This window comes from Alligator mississippiensis, chromosome 11 (assembly GCF_030867095.1).
Source record: "Alligator mississippiensis isolate rAllMis1 chromosome 11, rAllMis1, whole genome shotgun sequence".
In the NCBI taxonomy this organism is placed as follows: Eukaryota; Metazoa; Chordata; order Crocodylia; family Alligatoridae; genus Alligator; species Alligator mississippiensis.
The window spans coordinates 19,028,548-19,047,244 of record NC_081834.1 but is presented as its reverse complement, the minus strand read 5'-3'; the positions used below and the strand labels follow the sequence as shown (position 1 = coordinate 19,047,244).

Here is an 18,697-nt window from a genome sequence, read left to right as displayed (position 1 = left end):
CACCTTGGTTTTTAATTAAGGTTAGGACTTGCTATTTAACCCTTTAGATGATCAAGGCTGTAGGATTAACTGCTAAACATCTTTAGGTTGTGCTTAATGCATAGGCATTATGGGGCTAGATATTGTGGATTTAAGCATCTAATTCAAATTAAGTCCAAGATCTAGACACCAGAACCCTAGCTTAGCTGTTGTTTAACTCAGGAGGTGCCTGAACTTTTGTGAGACTAGAGACTGATATTCAAAAAGCCTGAGCCTAAATTGATTCACTCTTTGCAGGTTAGTCTAACCTGGCTATGCTGAACCAGTTTGTAACCATACATCCCCTCTGAACTGAAAGTGCAGGCACAGGCCTGCAGTGGCTCAGGCTAGAAGTGGGGGGGCCACTAGAGCAGCCCTTCCTTTCACAGTGCTGAGCTGAGGGCATAGCCAGACCTGGCAGGGTGCTCTGCTTAGGGAGTTGTCCATTCCCTCCCCTGGTGCGTACCCTGCTCTCCCCCAGCTACTGACCAAAGAGGGAGCCAGCAGGGAGTTGATAACATGGCATTTTAGCACCCTATCAAGAAAATAAAAGCTGTTCTCATTAGTTCGAGCTCTTCTTAAACAGGTTTTTTTTCCAGGAAGGAACTGAGGGACATTGCCAGCTGACCTGTTGGTTAGCTCCAAAAAGCCTAAGAGGACACTGTCCTGTCTGCCTCTTTGTCCTGCAGACACCTCTCAGCATTAGCTAGCATACCCCTGCTGGCTACAGTGTGTGTGTGTGTGTGTGTGTGTGTGTGTGTTTGGGGGGTGGGGGAAATCCCTGTTTCCCCAGGGAGTTGGGGTGGGAGGGGGAAACCAGGCAGAGGGGTAGAGCCAGCCCTGCTCTGGAGCAGATAGCCCAGCCCATGGCTGCAAAGCATCTGGGATGCTGGGGGACTTTTGGTTTAAGTAAAACCAGGAAGCAATCTGGGATAGACATTGCATAAACTGGTTTGACCCAAATCAGTTAAGTTTGATACTACATTCATAGATCTCAAGTTTATCTCGAAGTGGTTTCGGCCATCTTCAAACTGGTTTATGTGCACTGAAACTCTGTTCTGTTACAGGTTTAAACCAGTTTCTGATCACTCAGGCTAGGGACAGATGCACAAATTAGTTTACATATCTAAGGGCATCTGTGGCCTCTCACATATGGCCTGCAAGCTGTGGGCAAATGAACTGTCCTTCGCTCACCACATTGTTTTACCTGAAATAAGTCATGCCTTGGCAGACATTGAAGCTATACAAGGAGCTTGCCTCATCCCTCTGTTTATAACAGTTCATACCTAAGATAAGGTATGCCTTGGTTATTCGGGTTCATGTTTTGCCTTCTGATACTGACACACTGGTGTTTCCCAGGTTTCCTAGCAACATGCTAAGTGGAGACTTTCTAGGAAATGGTCAGTCATAAGTAGTGAGATAATTTTAACTTGACTTCTAGTAACAGACATTAAGAAAAGACATTATGGCTGCCATCCTGCAGTTTTATTGGCCAAGGACACTTCAGTGCATGTGTCTATAGAAGTAGTTGGAATAATGGATCTCTTAAAACGGCTCATCCTGACTGGCCCAACTGGTTATGATACGGAACAATTATTAATACAAATACTGGAAAGGCATTTTAGGCTGCAGCCACCACAATTTGCTGTAGCCGCCCCCCCCCCCCCCCCCCCCCAACCCATCTTCCTAGTGCCACTGCTGCTCACCCCAAGCACAGCATGGACCAACCCCCCAGCTAGGAAGAGTCCAGCACAGCCCCAGTCCCAGCTTGCAGTGGCAGGAGCTGCCACCCCCTCCCTGTGCTGGGCACCCCCCCCCCCCCCCGATGACCCAAATTTTTTTTTTTTCTTCCGCCTATGTATGCAGGATGGATTTGGAAGAAGTGGTGAATGCTGGATTGCTGCTCTGGAGCCAAGTGTGCTGGCCTCATCAGCCTTACCTGGTGTGCTGAGGGCTTCCAGGAGCTGCAGCTGCAGCACTCCTGGAGCAGGGAGGCTGATTGGCAGCTGGAGTTTGGCTCCAGCAGGCCAGGCTCTGGTTTTGGGTGGTGCACACTGCCACCATGTGTGCTGCCCCACTTCTTGGCATAGCTATGTTCTTGGGGGGTGGTTTGTTTCTTTTTTTGACCCTGGGATCTCCTGGGGTTGCAAAAACTACCTGCACTGCTACTTTGCAATGCAGGAAATGCTTGAATGTGTGGTGTGTGGCACCATAAATGGGCCTGTGGTGCCACATACCACATATCCGCACTCATCTAGACGCACCCAAAGTGGGGAGAGAATATTCACTAGTTCTATCGGGCTTGGACCAGAGGAGTAAGTTCAGGTATCCTGCTGTGGAAAGCACTGGCAGGGACCACAAACCGGGTTTTGAAGGAAACTGATATTTAGATATTAGGACAAGCTGGGATCTTGTTTAATCCAAATAATAACAGCCATCATGGTGTGTTAGCTAATCATCATCATGACTTGTGTACATGTGGGAACTTTTCACATTGAATATATCCTCTCCTACCGTGGTATACAAAACTTATACAGAAAATGTGTTTGTACTCTCCACAGTTGTCAGATAGTGGTGGAGTGCATGCTTTGAAAGCCAAGGGCAAGACAGCACTATAACCAAAATCATTTAGTTCCAAATATTCTTAATGATGTGAACATGATTTGTTGCCTGCTATGTACACCCTGCATAACACCTGTGAAGCAAGATACAGATGTTTCCACATGGAATGGACCACAGATGACATTGGACTTCTTAGTTAGTTAGATTGCATAACTAGAGAGCTCCTCTTTAAGCAATACTTTCCCTCTTTAAGGGAAATTAGGAGCATGCATGGATGTGAGCATGTATTTATACATTTGTCAACTTTAATTAGTAATCAATCACTAATGCTTGTGCTATTTTGTGGGGAAATACAGTAGAATACATTGTACAGTTATTTTTTTCCAGGAATTTAAAGTACCTGTTGCTTTGTTTTGCTCAAATGTTTGGGGGAGAGTGGACTGCTAGTATGCATGGGGTAGGGTTGCCAACTCAAAAAATTTATTTATATATTTTTTTTGTTTGTTTGTTTTTACTGATGTAAATTGAATCCCTTCTGTCAAGCCTTGGACAAGGGCCAGGTTCAAATTCTAGAGTTTTAACATCAACCCTAGCAAAAAAGCTTAGTTTTCAGTAAAAAGTTTGCAGATCTGTCAGTAAAAATTTTTATTTTTCATGAGTTGGCAACCCTGCTTGACTGCAGCTTGACAGCACTTCTACACTATGCTGCTTTCACTCCAGGGGTCCCCTACTTACCCTGCACCCTGCTGCCCGCCAAGTCCAGCCCCCAACCTCACTCCCCAGACTTAAATCTGTCTCCCCCAACTACCAGCCTTGTAGCTTTGTTCTAGCCATACCACTTCCTTCCCTGTTCTCCCAGTTTAGAGTGTGCTGTCCTGCATACCTTTTAAGGTGAGCACTGAGTGGCAATTACAGGTAGGCAATGGCTAGTACCTAGGGTGGCCATCAAAGAGGACAGTCCGGTTGTCCTCTATTGATACAAAACCGGATGTCTTTGTCTTCTATTTTTCTCTATGTAATGGCATCTGGCTTCATATCAATAGAGGACAGAGTAGCAGAAAACTGGAATGGGGGAGGGGAAGAAGCTGGCAGTTTCCTGTAAGGCACTAAGCTGCGCTTCTGCTTAAACACCAGTTGTCACTGCTTTTTCACTTTGTCCATTGACACTTGATTCTAGCCTTATTCTGACAGTGACAATGAATCTTCCAACAAGCTCACTGTTTCTTAGTTTTTTATGGACTGCAGACAGTGTTGTAATTTTTATGGACAGTTGGCAACCTTGGTATCATTGGTGATGCATAGGGGGTGCAGCTCCTGCAATTTGGCAGTGCACCCCCTGAGAAAAGCACTGCTGACATGGCCGGTGGCACCTGCGGGCAGTTGCTGCTCACCTCCTTCCCCTGCCCCCCCTTCGCTGCTGACACCACTGGTGGTGTCTGTGGGTGGTCTCCAACCACTGGTTGGTGCTTTCCAACTCCTCCCCCCCCGCTAACACCACTGCAGCCACCTGCAGGAGCTCCCTGCTTGCTGCCACCTGCAGATGGTCTCCATGGCCCCCTCCCCACCCCAGGCTCTAGGGGCACACGTTCATGCTTGGGGTAGGGTATTTTGTGCTTGCTATGTTGGTCAAGGGTTGATCTAGGTGCTGTATCAAGATCAGTTCTAATGGAGTTCTTGGGGCTTGCACATTTGGGAAAATGAGGAGCCATTTAGAAGCTTATGAAGATTGCTTTCTGGTTTCAGTAAAGACCTATAGCCTTTAGCTACAGTTTATTTTCTTAGAATTGAATAAGCAATTCATGCTTGAGACCTAAATTAAATTAATCTGTTGTGAAGGTGCAAGGGGCAACTTCAGACTGGTAGGACCACTGGTATGAATACAAGGACACTTGAAGCTTTCTGGTTTGCTGGACTGCACTGTTTGAAAGATGATAGTGCAGACTAATACTGAAACTAAATTGCAATTTTGAAAACTATGGGGCAATGCAAATGCAGATAGCTTCAGCGGCAGTAATATCTGCTGCTGTAAATTTCCACACCCCCCCCCCCTTATAGGTGGGGTGCAGCATTGTTTAGCCATGAAGTGAGAGGGAGTCAGTTGTTCTCTTGCAGTTGCTAGAGCTCTCTAGGTCACAGAGAACCACTAACAATTCCACCTCCCAAATAGTCCACAGACATTAGTAGTGTACTAGAAGCTGGAGGAACAGAGACTTGATGACTTCCTTTTACTTAATTTAAGGTTGTGAGAGGCACATGTATATTTTTGTTAGTGTTGGAAATTACTTGGTTTCCTGTTCAGGACCAGGCCCAATCACCAGTGTCCAACTCGGCTCAGAAGCCTACCCAAGGCTGCATGTCTTGCATGGTGGGGATTACACATTCCCGTATCTGGGTTCAAATCGGCACTCTGCCTGTGAGAATTGAAATGCATATCCTACCCCTCAGGCGTGCCTTAGCAGCTTATTGTCTAGTGTACCTTGGGTACATTGACCATCCTATGTAGCAGAAAGCCCCCTTTTCCCCTTGTCTGCATTTGCTTTCCCCTCTTCGGATACGTTTCTCCTCTTCTACCTTTTTCTTCCTTCTTTCTTTCACTATAAGATAAGGAATTGTGTTTTAAAATTTGTATGTGTGCATTTTGCATCTCCCCTTGTATTTTGGTATTTTTATCTGTGTGCCATGGCATTACTCTTGTAGCTTATATTTTATACTCCTCACCTTTTAACTAAATGTGTTTTAGTTTCAGAAGTAAGTTATACACTGTAACAAGGGCAAGAATCAAAACTGCCACTTCCCTGTATCAGGTGGGCCCCTGAAAGAGCGAGTGAATCAGTGATTGAATGTGTAATACAGTAGCTGGTGGCAATTTACACCCAGGGAAACCACAGATCAACCAAGGGAAGAAATCAAAAGGAGACAATGTAGCAACTGGGAATTCTCTAAACTTCACTGTTCAAGGGCTAGAAGCCCTGGTCTGAGTTAATCAACACCGGGGACCAACTTTGGGGCTGAATATCTCCAGATTGACCACTCCCAGAGCCCTATTCAAAATTCATCAATGGACTCCCAAACCTGAACGTACATGTGGACGACCCTTGGGACTGACAGATGCCATCCAGTAGCTACTGAGGGGGAAGTCCCACAAGGGTCAATGACCCCTGGATTGGGCAAACCTGAAAACTGGGAGTCGCCAAAGTTTGCCGAGGACAAATAAAAAGCAGTGAAAAGTGACCCTCAGCGGCACCCTCTTCATCTCCAACTTGACCAGCACCCGACCTGTCCAGCCAGAAGGACCAGCCAGCGACCCCCTTCTGGAGGATAATACTACGCTGGAAGAAGCCTCGACTGGCCATCGACGGCATACTCCAGCACCTGTGGGATAGGTATACCTGACTCTTGTAACTCATTACTGTGTGTGTGGGGACCAGCCCCAAGGTTTATGATTTGACTTCATTACAGTGTTTCAATCCGTCTAATAAACCAGAATTTTAAGGATCCTGAGTTGGACATTTGTAGCCAACACCTATTCTGAATCCTTTCCCATTTCTTATGGAAGAATTCAAATATTTGCTGAGGCAGAGACTGAAACCAGTCTCCTCACTCCCAGGTGAGTGGTATAACCATTAGGCCTATACTTTCTCTTAGGCATGGTGAATGTTTTAATTATTCTCTACAAAGTGGAAGAGCTTCAACTGAATTAAAACAACCCACCTCAGAATACCATATCAGTTTGTGGTTAGGATGCAGCACTTCTGATAGGTGGAGATGTAGGTTCAAGTCTTAGGCAGAGAAGGCACTGACAAATGATTAACAGGCTAACAGCTAAGAGAGATTCTACCTTAGCTGATGAAGAAGGGGGATCTAGCCTTTTGGTAACTCTCATATTTGAGTTAGTGTGTTGGAATTAAAGCTAGTAACAAATAGTAATCTAATACATGTGTAAGCTACCTGTCTTCCAAACTACCTATTGTTACAAATTATACACCAAAACAACTTCAAATCTGTCCTCAATGTTCATTGTTTTGGAGTATTTGTTTTTTTTTTTTTTTTTTTTTTTTTAAATAATAAAAATATAAGAAAGAAGCTTCCCTCTTGTTTGCAACATTGTTTGATATTTGTATATAAAAACTAAACTGAACATAAGTGAATGTAAATTTGATGGATGAGGCTTGTGGTTAATGCTTATTACAAAGCAAAAGTCCCATTTTAAATTGTGTCCTTTTTAATGTTAATTTCCTCTATACTGAAATACTTTAAATGAGATAATATTGTACACTCTTAATTTGCCTACATAATTAGCAGCATAATTGTTAGGGATATGTAAACTGTGTTAACTCTGAAGCTGCTCTTCTGTTCCTATACAGGTGACTGACCTAAGGCATAATCTTATGCAGTCACTAATGAGGATCACATTCCTTCTTCTCTTTAAAGATAAGGGCTGAGACTCTGATCTCAGTTACAGTTGTGTGAAAGGGAGTAACTTAATTAACTTAAATTGGAATCAGTAGGATTACTCTTGGATTAACAAGACTAGAATCTGGCCTGAAATGTACACTTAACTAGTGCTGGATTGGAGTTGGTTTTAATGCCTAGGAATATTATTATTATTTTTTTTTTTTAGCACCAAATTCAACACTATAAAATGCCAGTGTGGGTATGTGAATAGATTTTTGCCCCCTTCCTGGTCTTCAAAGGTAAAGGCAAAGGTTGTTTTTGTTTTGTTTTTAGCCAGTCCTGAAGAAGGATGCTTTGTGCTTGAAAGCCTGTCAAACACTTCTCCCAACTGTGCAGTTGGTCCAATAAAAGATATCACCAAAAAAACAAAAATAAAACACCTTTCTCTCACACTTTCTGGACATCATGGCTACAACAACACTCTAACTCTACTATTAAGGTATGCCAAGAAATTGCTAGTTGTATTTGTATGAACAGAGGCTTGGGTGCATAATTGGACAACATGTTAATAGACGCATGCCAGACAGCCTACACTGTTATAACTTACTTGAATCTACTATAGAATTACCAGAAAGAATTGGGGTGGATCCATACCAGTGTAAGTGCTATGTGTCCATAGCTAGCTCAGTATCGCCATTAGTTATAGGCAATAACGTTTAAGTGAGCTGTTGCCCTGGGATAGATAAGTGTCTGCCTGCTCCCAAAACTGGCATAAATTACACCAGTGTACAAATCCACTGATATACCTTTTTATGGGGGGAGGGGGCAGGAGTCAATGGTTCTCCAGCAAATGGCAGCCTGGGGCATTCATTTCTCCTGCCCTCCTTGATTACAGTGTGGGGGGTTTTTTTGTTTGTTTTTTGTTTTTTTTTAAAGTCAACATGTGTTAGCACTACTCTAAATCAGCCTAAAGATAAACTCTAAAATCAAAATCCTTTCTCCATGAAACCAAACTGTTAACAGCAGCTTGTTCAAACTGATTAGGCTTTAGCTCAAATACCTCATCTCAACTTGAGTCTCTTCCTCCTCCTCCAAGTATGCCACTTGGAGTTTTATTAGTGAGAAGCGACACTTAACTTTCTGCCTGGAATCCAACATGGCCTAGCGGGGGGGGGGGGGCCAACCTGTGGTATTGGTGCCACACCTGGCAAGGGCAGCCTCTCTATGTGGCACATGGCAGACTGGGGAAGGGACAGTTAGTGCAGGGAGGAGAAAGCAAAATGGCAAAACAGGCAAGGAACACAAGGCTGTGAGCAGAAAGCAGAGCAACAGCTGGAGAAGGGGAGCTGAGTGGCACTTGGGAGGGTGCAAGGCTAACCTATGGTGTGCTTTCCAAAAAGGTTGGCTTTTGCTGAGCTAAAGTAATTTACATGTTTAGCGGTCTAGAAAAATTGAGATCAGAAGATATACAGGCAATTCCTGCTTAACATGGTTTTGCTTAGCCTGGTTTTGCTATAGTGCTCATTAAAAACACCTACCTGGTTTCACTTAGCGCTCAGTGGTTTTGTTATAATGCTCAGCTTAGGACGTAGAGAGAAACAGCGGTGGCAGCAGCAGTGGTAGCAGGGTTGAGTGAAGCAGTTAGTGGCAGCCAATGGGGCCCAGGGTGAGGTGGCAGGAGCCCAGGGTTCGCTCTGGTACGTTGTGCTGAAGTGGGTGGGGAGAAGGGATGGCAGGGGGCTGGGCAGTGTAAGCATGGAGCCTGGGCTGGTGGGGCCTAGGGCAGGGTGGCATGAGCCTGGGGTCCACTCCAGCACATGGTGCCGGAGCAGCAGGCAGGCAGGGAGGAGCAGTGGTGGTGGCGTGAGCATAGGTCCCAGTCTGGTGGCCAGGGCCAGTGGGGCAGCAGGAGTGCAGGGCCTAAAACCAGGGCCAGCAGGAATGCAGGGCTGCCTGGGCCAGTGTCCTTGAGCACTGGCTCACACATGTGCAACGTTCCCCCACTCCAGCCCACAGTGGAGCCAAGCCTGTGGAGCCCTACTGTCCCTGGGCTGCAGCCCATGACCTGTTCTGCTTTGGTCATGCACTCATCCACCAGAGCCCCACTGCTTACTGTTAGGGACCCACCTGCCCAGGGATTAACTCAGGCCCCACAGGTGGGGTGGCTAGGGCTGCACACAGGTGCACTGGTGACCAGCAGTTGCAGGCTGGCAGGGGCCATTGCAGCCTCAGAACAATGAGGACAGGAGGCGCTGATGCCTTCCCTGGTGGAGCCCGCGCAGTGCCTTGCTGGAAGTGGCAGGGACAAGGCTGGCAGGGGTGCAGGAACCAATTACATTTATTCCCATTAAAACCTATAGGAAAATGGGTCTCGCTTAATGCGGTTTTGCTTAGTGCTTAGTTTTTCCAGAACCAATTAAGAGCGCTAAGCGGGGGTTGCCTGTATTAAGGGTACCTAGAACTGTCCAGATGCTGAAACTGGTACATTAAAGGCAATCTGCATTACAATTTGAATAAATGATGAATTTGAAGTTGAAAACTACATCTGCATCCATGACAAGATGACTGATTTTTAGAAGGTAGTTCATTTAGTCATCTACTATAAAGTTGAGACTTGCATAAAGGAATATGAAAGCTTTTTTCTTTAGTGATGCAGATTATTCTTCCTGGAAAATGGGTTTCTGAAGTGTTTTGGCATCAATACTATACCATAAAAGCAATACAGTTTCACACTAGGTTTCAGTGGCTTTCTATTGTCTTCTGTCAACATACCTTAGTGACCAAGACTGCATCACCCACCCACTTCTCTACATACATTTTCTTTACAGAAAATTAGTTTGTTCTCCTGAAGCCCATTTCTCTTCACCTACATACCAGTATAGACTGTCATACATTTTTGGGAATGTAAAATACATAGCTCACTATGGAAGTAAGCAAATCAGATGGGACCTGATCCTGTGAGTGCCAAAACATCTGCATTTCAAAGTTAAGCTTCCCCTCCCCCCATACTCTTCATACTGCCACACCAATATAGCTGGCTCTTAGAATAATTTTATAAACATCATCAGGTCTGTGGATTGTGAAGTCATCTGTAAAATTAATTTGTCATCCAGATCTTGTTAAATTCAGGACAAGAGACCTCTCTGCTGGCATCAGTTGTGATAGTTACTCCACTGGTGGCACCACGGTAGGAAACGCGCAGCTCGGCGTTCTAGCGGTCTTCCAAATACCGACATAAGCTGAAATTTGAATTTGCAGAGCTGTCTCGGTGTTGCATTAGCAGGGTGAAACGGGAAAAGGTAAAATGATGATGCCAGCGCTGTTCCTGCCCAGGGCAGGGGGTTGGACTTGGTGATCTGTTCAGGTCCCTCCTGACCCTAGAAACTATGAAAATGAGACGGACCATTTGCAGTGTATCAGGTCTAGAAAGATGCATGAGCTGGGCTGCTGATACAGGAACGACGGGAGAATATTACGGAGAAAAACATTTGCCCCAAACGGGGTTTACTGTGAAACCGCCGCAATTCACAGGTGCTAGATTGCGATTAGTTTTGTTCCTAAACCATGTACGATGCATGCGGGTGTCTCTCCTCCCTCGGGCAACGCTCCTTGAACGTCCGCTCCGCGGCTGTGCTGGAGCTGGTCCCGGTCCCGCAGCCGCTTCCCTCCACTGACACAAACCCGGCCGGGTGCCCCGGGGCCGGTGTTGTCTGTGCAAGGTTCACCGCCACTTTCATCAGCATCTCGTCCGTCCCCCTCGCTGTCGTGTGTTGCGCGGGGCGCAGCGTCCGGCCCGGGGCCTTCAGCCCTTCCAGGCGGGGCCGCGCCGGGCCCCAAGCGCCGCCCCGCAGGCCGGAAGAGGAGGTGCGGCGGGGGTGTGCGGCCGGCGGCGCCCAGCAGCTCCGTATCCGGGCCGGGCCGGGCCGGGCCGTGGTGTGGTGTGGTGTGGTGTGGTGTGCGCGGGCGGGCGAGGATGGGCCCCGCCGCGCCGCTCCAGGCCCTGCTCTGCGGCCTGCTGCTGTGGCTGGTGAGAGCCGGGCAGGAGGGCGGGGAGGGCCCAGGTGCTCGCCAGGCCCCCTCGGCGGGGATCCCCACAAAGGCCCCTCCGGGCTGGGCTCCCCCCGGTTCCCCTTGGGGTGGATGCAGCAAATGGCAGAGCCCTGGCCCCGCCACCTCTCTCCTAACCCCTTTCTTTTTGGGACGGTTCCCCTGCTCGCACATAGATGACCTTTAGAGAAGCTTTGCCCGCCTGGCAGTGGTCGGGCTGAGGGCCCAGCCCGCTTGTGCTCGCTCGTTCTCGGAGCTCCCTGGTAGCACAAGCGTTGGAGGAAGTGAGAGAGGTTGCTGAAGGCTAGTCTGCTCGTGAAAGGCCATGCGCAACGAGAGCAGGGTGTGAATTTTAAGGCAGGGCAGCTGTTTCTGAGTGATTAGCATAAGGTGTGGACACACTTTCTGGAACAAGCCTGCCTTGAAACCAGGTTAACCAGGAGCAATGATATAGTTTCACCCCTAGTGGAGAGAAAGCGGGAAACGAAGACAGCTTGGTTGAAAATGTCCAGTGTAGTAGAGGGAAAAATAGTAGTAAAGACACATGTTTTGGAAGCACAGAGGGACTAGAAGGAAGCGAGCGGCGGTGGGACCAGTGGTGCAAAACGCCTCGTAGGAAAGCATGTGAAATCTTGGATTTAATGGGGCAAGATGCACAAAGAAATGAAAGGATTCAAAAGATGGGAGCAATACGTACAAACATGTTCTGAATCATCCAACTTCTTTATGTAACATGTTCCACTTCCCTTTCTTTTGAGACTTCTGCATGTAGGCCTGCATTACGCTTACCCTGCTGATTTTTTTTGTTGCGTATTTCTTGGTTTGTTTTTTCTTGTTGTCTGATTCACTGTCTTACCAACTAACATGGGGGTAGGAGGAACTTACCAACTAACATGGGGGTGTTCAAGAATCAAGTGAGCGTTGGCTTAGGAAAAGGACTGATTTATGCAAAATAAAACTGTGTCTTTCAGAACAGCATCCCTGCTTGTACTTTTCCAGTGTATAGACCAGGTAGCTTCATTAACAGCTGGGTCCCCCTGCACTACATGGGTGTCTCATAGACAGGGTGGATTTGATTTAAATCAAATCGATTTGAATCACTGGTTAGGAAGCCTTGATTTAATCATTGCTTTCTACAAAAAGTGATTTCTTGTTGTTTGATATAACCTTCATTAAAATATTCCCAGACAGGGTAGGGTCTCTTATGGCCTGGCAAGCCTGCTGCCATGATAGATTTTCCCTTCTATCATATCGCTCCCTCACTAGATCTCAGAAACCTATCCCTCAAGATTTCTGAAATAATCTGCTTAAAATATTTATTTATTTTTTCTTCTGCTCCTGTCTCCTTGCACTTATCTCCAGACTCCCCTTCCTTGCCCAGATCTACTCCACCCCCAACAATCCTCTTTTCATTTAATTTCCTTTAGAGAGTGGTAAGAGCAGTGGCAATGCATAGGGGCAACATGTAGGGGGTGCATGTGCACCCCCTGAGTGTGCCAGTGTACCCCCTGACTGGCCACACTTGCCGCTTAGGTAATGGGCAGCGGGGCAGGTGGGAGCACCGGTGCCCCTCCTGCAATCACCAGCCGGGGAGTGGGAGGAAGCAGCCACAGCGATCGGCCCCTGCATGACACCCGCCCCTCCTCACTAGTCACCCATGGGTAAGGGTTTGACTGTACACAAACTTGCAGAGACACGATAGGGCTGATGGATAGGTAATCGGGTCTCTTATCTCTCATCTCTGTATGCTGATGTTAACAAGCGTGTTATCTCTGGTGACACAGATCCACAGTTTGAGAACTGAAACTAAGGATGCTTAATGGGATCTTCTAGACTGAGCACTGAGTCCCATTGGGCAGGGTGGTTTTCTTTAATCTTTACTAGTCTATAGAGGAGCCTCTGGGAACCCCATAAAATTGGGCCCCTAATATAGTCCATGGCTTCTTGTGATCTATTTATAATATATTGTTTCAAATAGTATGTAATTAGAAGTTACAATCCCTATTCCATGATGATATTTTTGAGCTCTAACATATCTTAAATTAAAACTATCTTTATGTAGGTTTATTTTTTTTAAGTATCTTAATAAATCTTAAATTAAAAAAATCCAATTTAAATGTTTAAAAATCCAGTTTTTATTTTTTTTATTTTAAATTGTTGATTTTTATCCATCCTGCTCATAGAATGTGGTATAGCCTGTCTGCAAGAAAAATGTATGCCTTTCTGGACAATTTTTTCATTAAGGTCCCATGCTGCTCTGCCTTCTCCCTGACTTCAGACTAAGACAGCTAACTCGTTCTCTAAAGTATATCCAAATGACAACTTTCATTTGTCATCAGTTTTTATGTTTGGCTTCAGTAGAAAGATCAGTCTTTCTCTGCTCATCATGAATCATACCTTATTTGCCTTTAATTTGCTTCAGTCAAGTGAAGGGTAGTATAGTTAAAATGCTGGAAAAAGCTCAGTCCTTTTGCTTTTGTAAGTGTACCTTTCTCATGGGTCTTTATCTGAAACATGGATAAGCAGGTATATTGCTACCTTTTGTATTAGCATTTATTTCGTAGTTAAACTTCAGATCAAACTGGTGGTAATGGAAAGTAAAGCCTAATTCTGAACAGCCAAAGGTTGTAACCATATATGTGCTTATAGTTTTTAAGTTTTCAGGTGTTGTTTAGGGGGTTTGTTTTCATTTCATACCTTGTGGGTGTTATTGTAAGCCACTGTGAACCTTCTTTGTATGAGGTAGTATACAAATCGAAATTAAATATATACAATAATAAATGCCTTTTCACTGTTCTATGCTTAGAGGTATATGCCCATCCAATAATCTTATGAAAGATTTATTTACTCTCTTGGATAGCCTTTTTAAGACCATAGTAGTTAATAAATGCCTGTTTCTAAGGTGTTTTTAACTATTTTTAAATATATATAATATATATTTAACATTTATACATTTATTTTCCACATTTGTACATAAAAGAATAAATATATTTCTATTTAAATAAAAGAGTAATCTTATAGATCTGTGCAGGCAAAGACAGTTCTTACTCCCTCTGACTTAGGGGCTGGCTTTGATATCTACATGTGACCTAATTTCATAATTTTCAGTGTTATCAGAAATTAATGTTCAGATGTGAACTTCCTCACTGGATTTAAGTCGAAATGTGTGTGTGTGTGTGTGTGTGTGCACATGCATAGAAAGGGTATAGTCCAAATTACAGACCATACAATTCTGTAAAATATAGCTACTATGATACAATGACCAAAATAAAATGCAGCCAAGTTGTTGTGCAATTTGCAATGAACTTATTTTAAATAAGATTACATGTATTAACTCTCTTCTTTCCCTGCCTTACCTTTAAACCCCCAAATAACCAGCCAAACACATTTTTAGACTGAATTTGTAGTATTGTTATAACTCCGAGAAAAATCCTGGAGGGGTTAAATCATACAGCCTTTGCTCACAAGTCAGTGAGGTCTATGCATGAGAGAGAATTTTTGTAAGGTGGAACCTATGGCTTTTAGTAGACCTTCTAACAAAAAGCTAGCAACATCGAGTATTCCAGGGACTGTTTTAATTGCCTTTTTCTGATCTAAAGTCCATACAAAGGTATAGGTGCCAAGTGTCAAATGGGAGAGCACTTGCTTGGAGTTGTCTAGTCCTAGCATTGCTCTTCATGGATACCTGCTTCCCCTCTTATTTTGGGTACCAGAATTAGATTTTTAAGCCACTGATAGTCCAATGCAGTCTAATGAAATTCTGTTCATGTTGTAGGCAAGCGCACAGGAGGGTATCCTGCATGCTTCTGGAAATGGAATACCTCCAGTAAAAAAGGACTACTGCATACTTTACAATCCTGTTTGGACATCTCTTGCAAATAGCCTCGATAATGTAGTAAGTAGTTAAATGACTGTACTGTCTTAAGAGCTGTGAAACTGAGAACAGTTTTGGACTTAGTAGAACTGATCTCACAGTATTGTGTCAAACCAGTGCTGCACAAAATCAGTTTTAAATAATACCTTTTAATTATTTTGTCAGAATAACAATGAAAAGGTGGTTAGTCTAATAATCCTAATAACCTTAATTTAGTGAATGCATTAATAAGTACTTTAAGAAAAAGCCCAACCTCAGTAATTCCACAAGTGATACCCCTGTTATACTATTCAAACAACTGTACCTAAATGAACATGGCTTTTAAAGATAACTGTTAAAGTCTAGTTGAAATAGCAGTCGGGAAATCCAAGGAAAATAAAGAGAAGGGTACCCATTTTTCATGCTTAGGTTTAAACACCCTTACATTTCAAAACTTTGAAATATTTTAGTTTTAGGTTAGTGTTTATAAAACAGAAATTTACATGAACAAGAAACAGAAATGAACATGACCTGTAGTTTAAATGGATATCAAACGGCAAAAGTGAGAAAACCCTCTATGTATATTCTAGAGGACTTTTTCCTTTCCTTTTAGCTACCCTGGATATTATTAGCATTTCTGTACATTTGGATACAGGTTTTTTCCTTCATTCATAAACAAGATGGGCTCAGTGCAAAATCGAAGTGTAACAGCAGTGTTTCTGTCAGAGGATTTGCTGTGGCCCGTGACTATGTTGGCTGCAGGGAAACTTGAGCAGCCAAAGAAAACAAAATGTTGTTCAATGGGACTTACTAAATGTTTTGAACTAAAAATAAATGTGTGGAATATTTTTATTCAAACAAATATAACTTTGTTATAAAGCAGGCATACTGTTTTGGCACAAGTGTGGCAGCCCAACCAGAGTTTGGATGTGTAGCTGAGTCATTCTACTTTGTCTGGGGAAACTTAGTTATATTACAGAGGTGTTCTCAAAGGCAATAGATAGCCACTCCCCTACAAGCTTTTTTCTGATGACTGGTTTAGGGTAGTGTCTGGTCTTGAGATATGTTGTAAAAAGGTTGGGGTTGGTTCACAAATCTCAAATATACTGACAGTGTCTATTTTCTGTTTTTTAAAATAGTCTTTTAGAATCTTGTGGTATCACAAAGACCACGTGCATATGGCCTTGAGATAATTTGCTCTTCCCCATCTACTAATTCACTGGTCCATTTTAAGATAGTTTAATGAACAGCATGCTGGGTTGTGTTAACAGGAGTGTCACTTACAAATCAAGGGGAGTGGGTTTTTTTTTTTCTGTATTCAGCACTTGATGAGACCTCACCTGGAATACTGTGCTCAGTTTGGGGCCCCACACTTCAAAAAGGATGTGGACAGGTTAGAAAAAGTGTGGCACCAAGCGACAAAAATGAGTAAGGGCCTGGGAAGCAGGACTTGAGGAAAGGCTGAAAAAACTAAGGTTATTGAGTCTGGAGAAGAGAAGACTGAGGGGGAATTTGATAACAGTGTTCAGATACCTGAAGGACAGTAACAGAGAAAATGGAGATGGGTTTTTCTCCATGGCCACAAGGGACAGGACTAGGAGCAATGGCCTCCAGCTGCAACAGAGAAAATTTAGGTTGGTGATCAGGAGGAACTTTCTGACTATGAGGGTGGTCAAACATTAGAACCGGCTACCTGAGAAATTGTAAAATTTCCATTCTTGGAAATTTTCAAGATCAGGTTGGACAGATACTTGGCTGGGATGGTTTAGTCAGGGATGATCCAGCCTTGAGCAGAGGGCTGGACTAGATGACCTTGTGAGGTCCCTTCCAGTTGTACTTTTCTATGATCTGTCTTGCACTGTATTAGGTCTGTTTATGCTGTGTAAATACATGGTTTTGTTTTAGTAAAATGTGATAAATAAAAGAGAAGAACAATTGCAAATTCATGTTTTGATTGTAATTACTGCTTGCATGCTTATTTTTTGTAGACTTCCAATAGCTTGGAGAACTTGACTTCAACTGTGCTCTGCAGTTATTCTGATGTTCCTTCTGGCTTCATAAACGACAAAGCAGTTGTAGTAATGAGGGGAAACTGCACATATTTGGAGAAAGCAAGAATTGCTCAAAAACTTGGTGCTAAAACACTGCTGATCGCAAGTAAAACTGCTCTAGTAAGTTCCACAATTATGTGGGGTGCTTGGTGTTAAAGTGACCATCATATTTGCATTGTATTTTGACTTATTTTGACATACTTCTATATGAAAAAGCTTGTTTTTGTTTATTTTGGTTTAGTTTTATAATCTTGATTGATTTTTAATACATTTATTAAGTATGAATATGTTGCATAAAGTCTAAAAAAATAAACCAATATAGGAAAAAGAGAAGGAAGAAAGCAGACATAAATAAGATGGCAGTTCTTCAAATGATGTCTTATTCTTATGCCACATGGATAAACCCCATTATTTTTGTTCTTCAGTATCTTGATGGTATGTCATATATAAAATGCTTGTAGTTAGAGAACTGCAGAAGTAATGCAAAGTATAGTTGTAATACTATATTTAATCAAATACAAGATGACCCTGAATGTAAGATGACCCCCCAGTAATTATATTCTATACAGGCATCCTGCATCTTACGCACATTTAACTTGCGTGAATTCAATTATATGTGGGTGGGGAGGAGGGGTGGGGCTTGAGTCTGCACACGGCGCTGTCGCTTACCTGGAGGCCCAGCCACCACCATGCCACCAGTGATGACTGCCTCTACCTCCAAAACCTCCCGCCACCGCCATAGAGCCGTGCCTGGAGCTGTGTGGCCGGCCACCGGGCGTGGTGGTGGCCGGGAGGCATGCAGCCATCCCCACCACCACCCTGCATTGCGCCACTGCCGCCGGCCCCACAGCTCTAAGTGTGGCTTTGCGGCGGCTGCGGGAGGTTTTGGAGGTCGAGGCAGTCACCGCTGGCACAGTAATATGCGATTTCACTAGATGCGATTTTCGCCTTTACACTCTGCCTTTAGAACATAACCCCCACATAAGATGCAGGATGCCAGTACATGGAAAGTTTATACATGTATTATAATTTTCCATGTATGGGATCTAATTATTGGAGGATCATCTTAAATTAATCTCCTCTCCTACTACTGCAGGTGCGGGGAGAGGTGATGATGGGGTAGTAGTGGGGCAGGCAGTTGGGGAACAGACAGTGTGGAAGGCAGTAGGGGGGGCATGTGTTAAGGTAGGTGTGGGAAGACAGTAATGGGGGCAGGCTGTGGGGCTCAGGTGGTAGGGGCAGCAGTGAGGCAGCCTGCTGCCCCAATTCCCCCCTTCCCTTGTTCCCCTCTCCATGCCACTTCTGCCACCTGCAGCTTCAAGTCCCTTCTCCCTTGCCCTACCTCCCCTTCCCTCTTCCCCCTTATCTTTGCTCTGTGCTAGCAGCTCAGGGCAGAGAGTATTGCTGCAGCCCTGGGTACAGAAGATTGCCATGGCCCAGGGCCTGGAGCAGTGGTACAGAGCTGGCACTGCTGTTCCTGCCTGACCCCACAGCTGGTGGGGCAAGCGGTAGCTGTGGCTTGGCTCCAGCCCCAACCCTCAGTTGAAGCCAGTGCTGCAGCAGCTGCCCACCCTCCCATCCCCCTTCCACTACCTCATGCTCAGCTGTAAGGTGAGGTTCTTTTTCCCCTATGTTAAAAGGGGTGAACCTTGTCTTCTAATTGAGTAAATATGGTAGATCATCACTGATGAAAATAACTTTAACTTGAAATTATAAAGGGTGGTTATTTGGAACCACATCCTATTGATTGCTTATTTATAACATCATAAAT

General features: G+C 44.4%; 1 protein-coding gene across 3 annotated transcripts in view; it reads left to right on the top strand.

Moving 5' to 3' along the window:
- Positions 1–10,841: 10,841 nt before the first annotated feature.
- SPPL2A (signal peptide peptidase like 2A) overlaps positions 10,842–18,697 on the top strand; it is a 47,165-nt gene continuing 39,309 nt past the window's right edge. Inside the window, exons 1-3 of one of the 3 annotated variants that reach the window (XM_014606077.3) lie at positions 10,842–11,002; positions 14,798–14,917; positions 16,864–17,046. In XM_014606077.3, the coding sequence (XP_014461563.1) occupies positions 10,949–11,002; positions 14,798–14,917; positions 16,864–17,046 (357 nt within the window). In that variant the 5' untranslated portion in view covers positions 10,842–10,948. The remainder of the gene's footprint in view (positions 11,003–14,797; positions 14,918–16,863; positions 17,047–18,697) is intronic. The other 2 variants (XM_014606076.3, XM_014606078.3) reach the window with 2 other exon arrangements.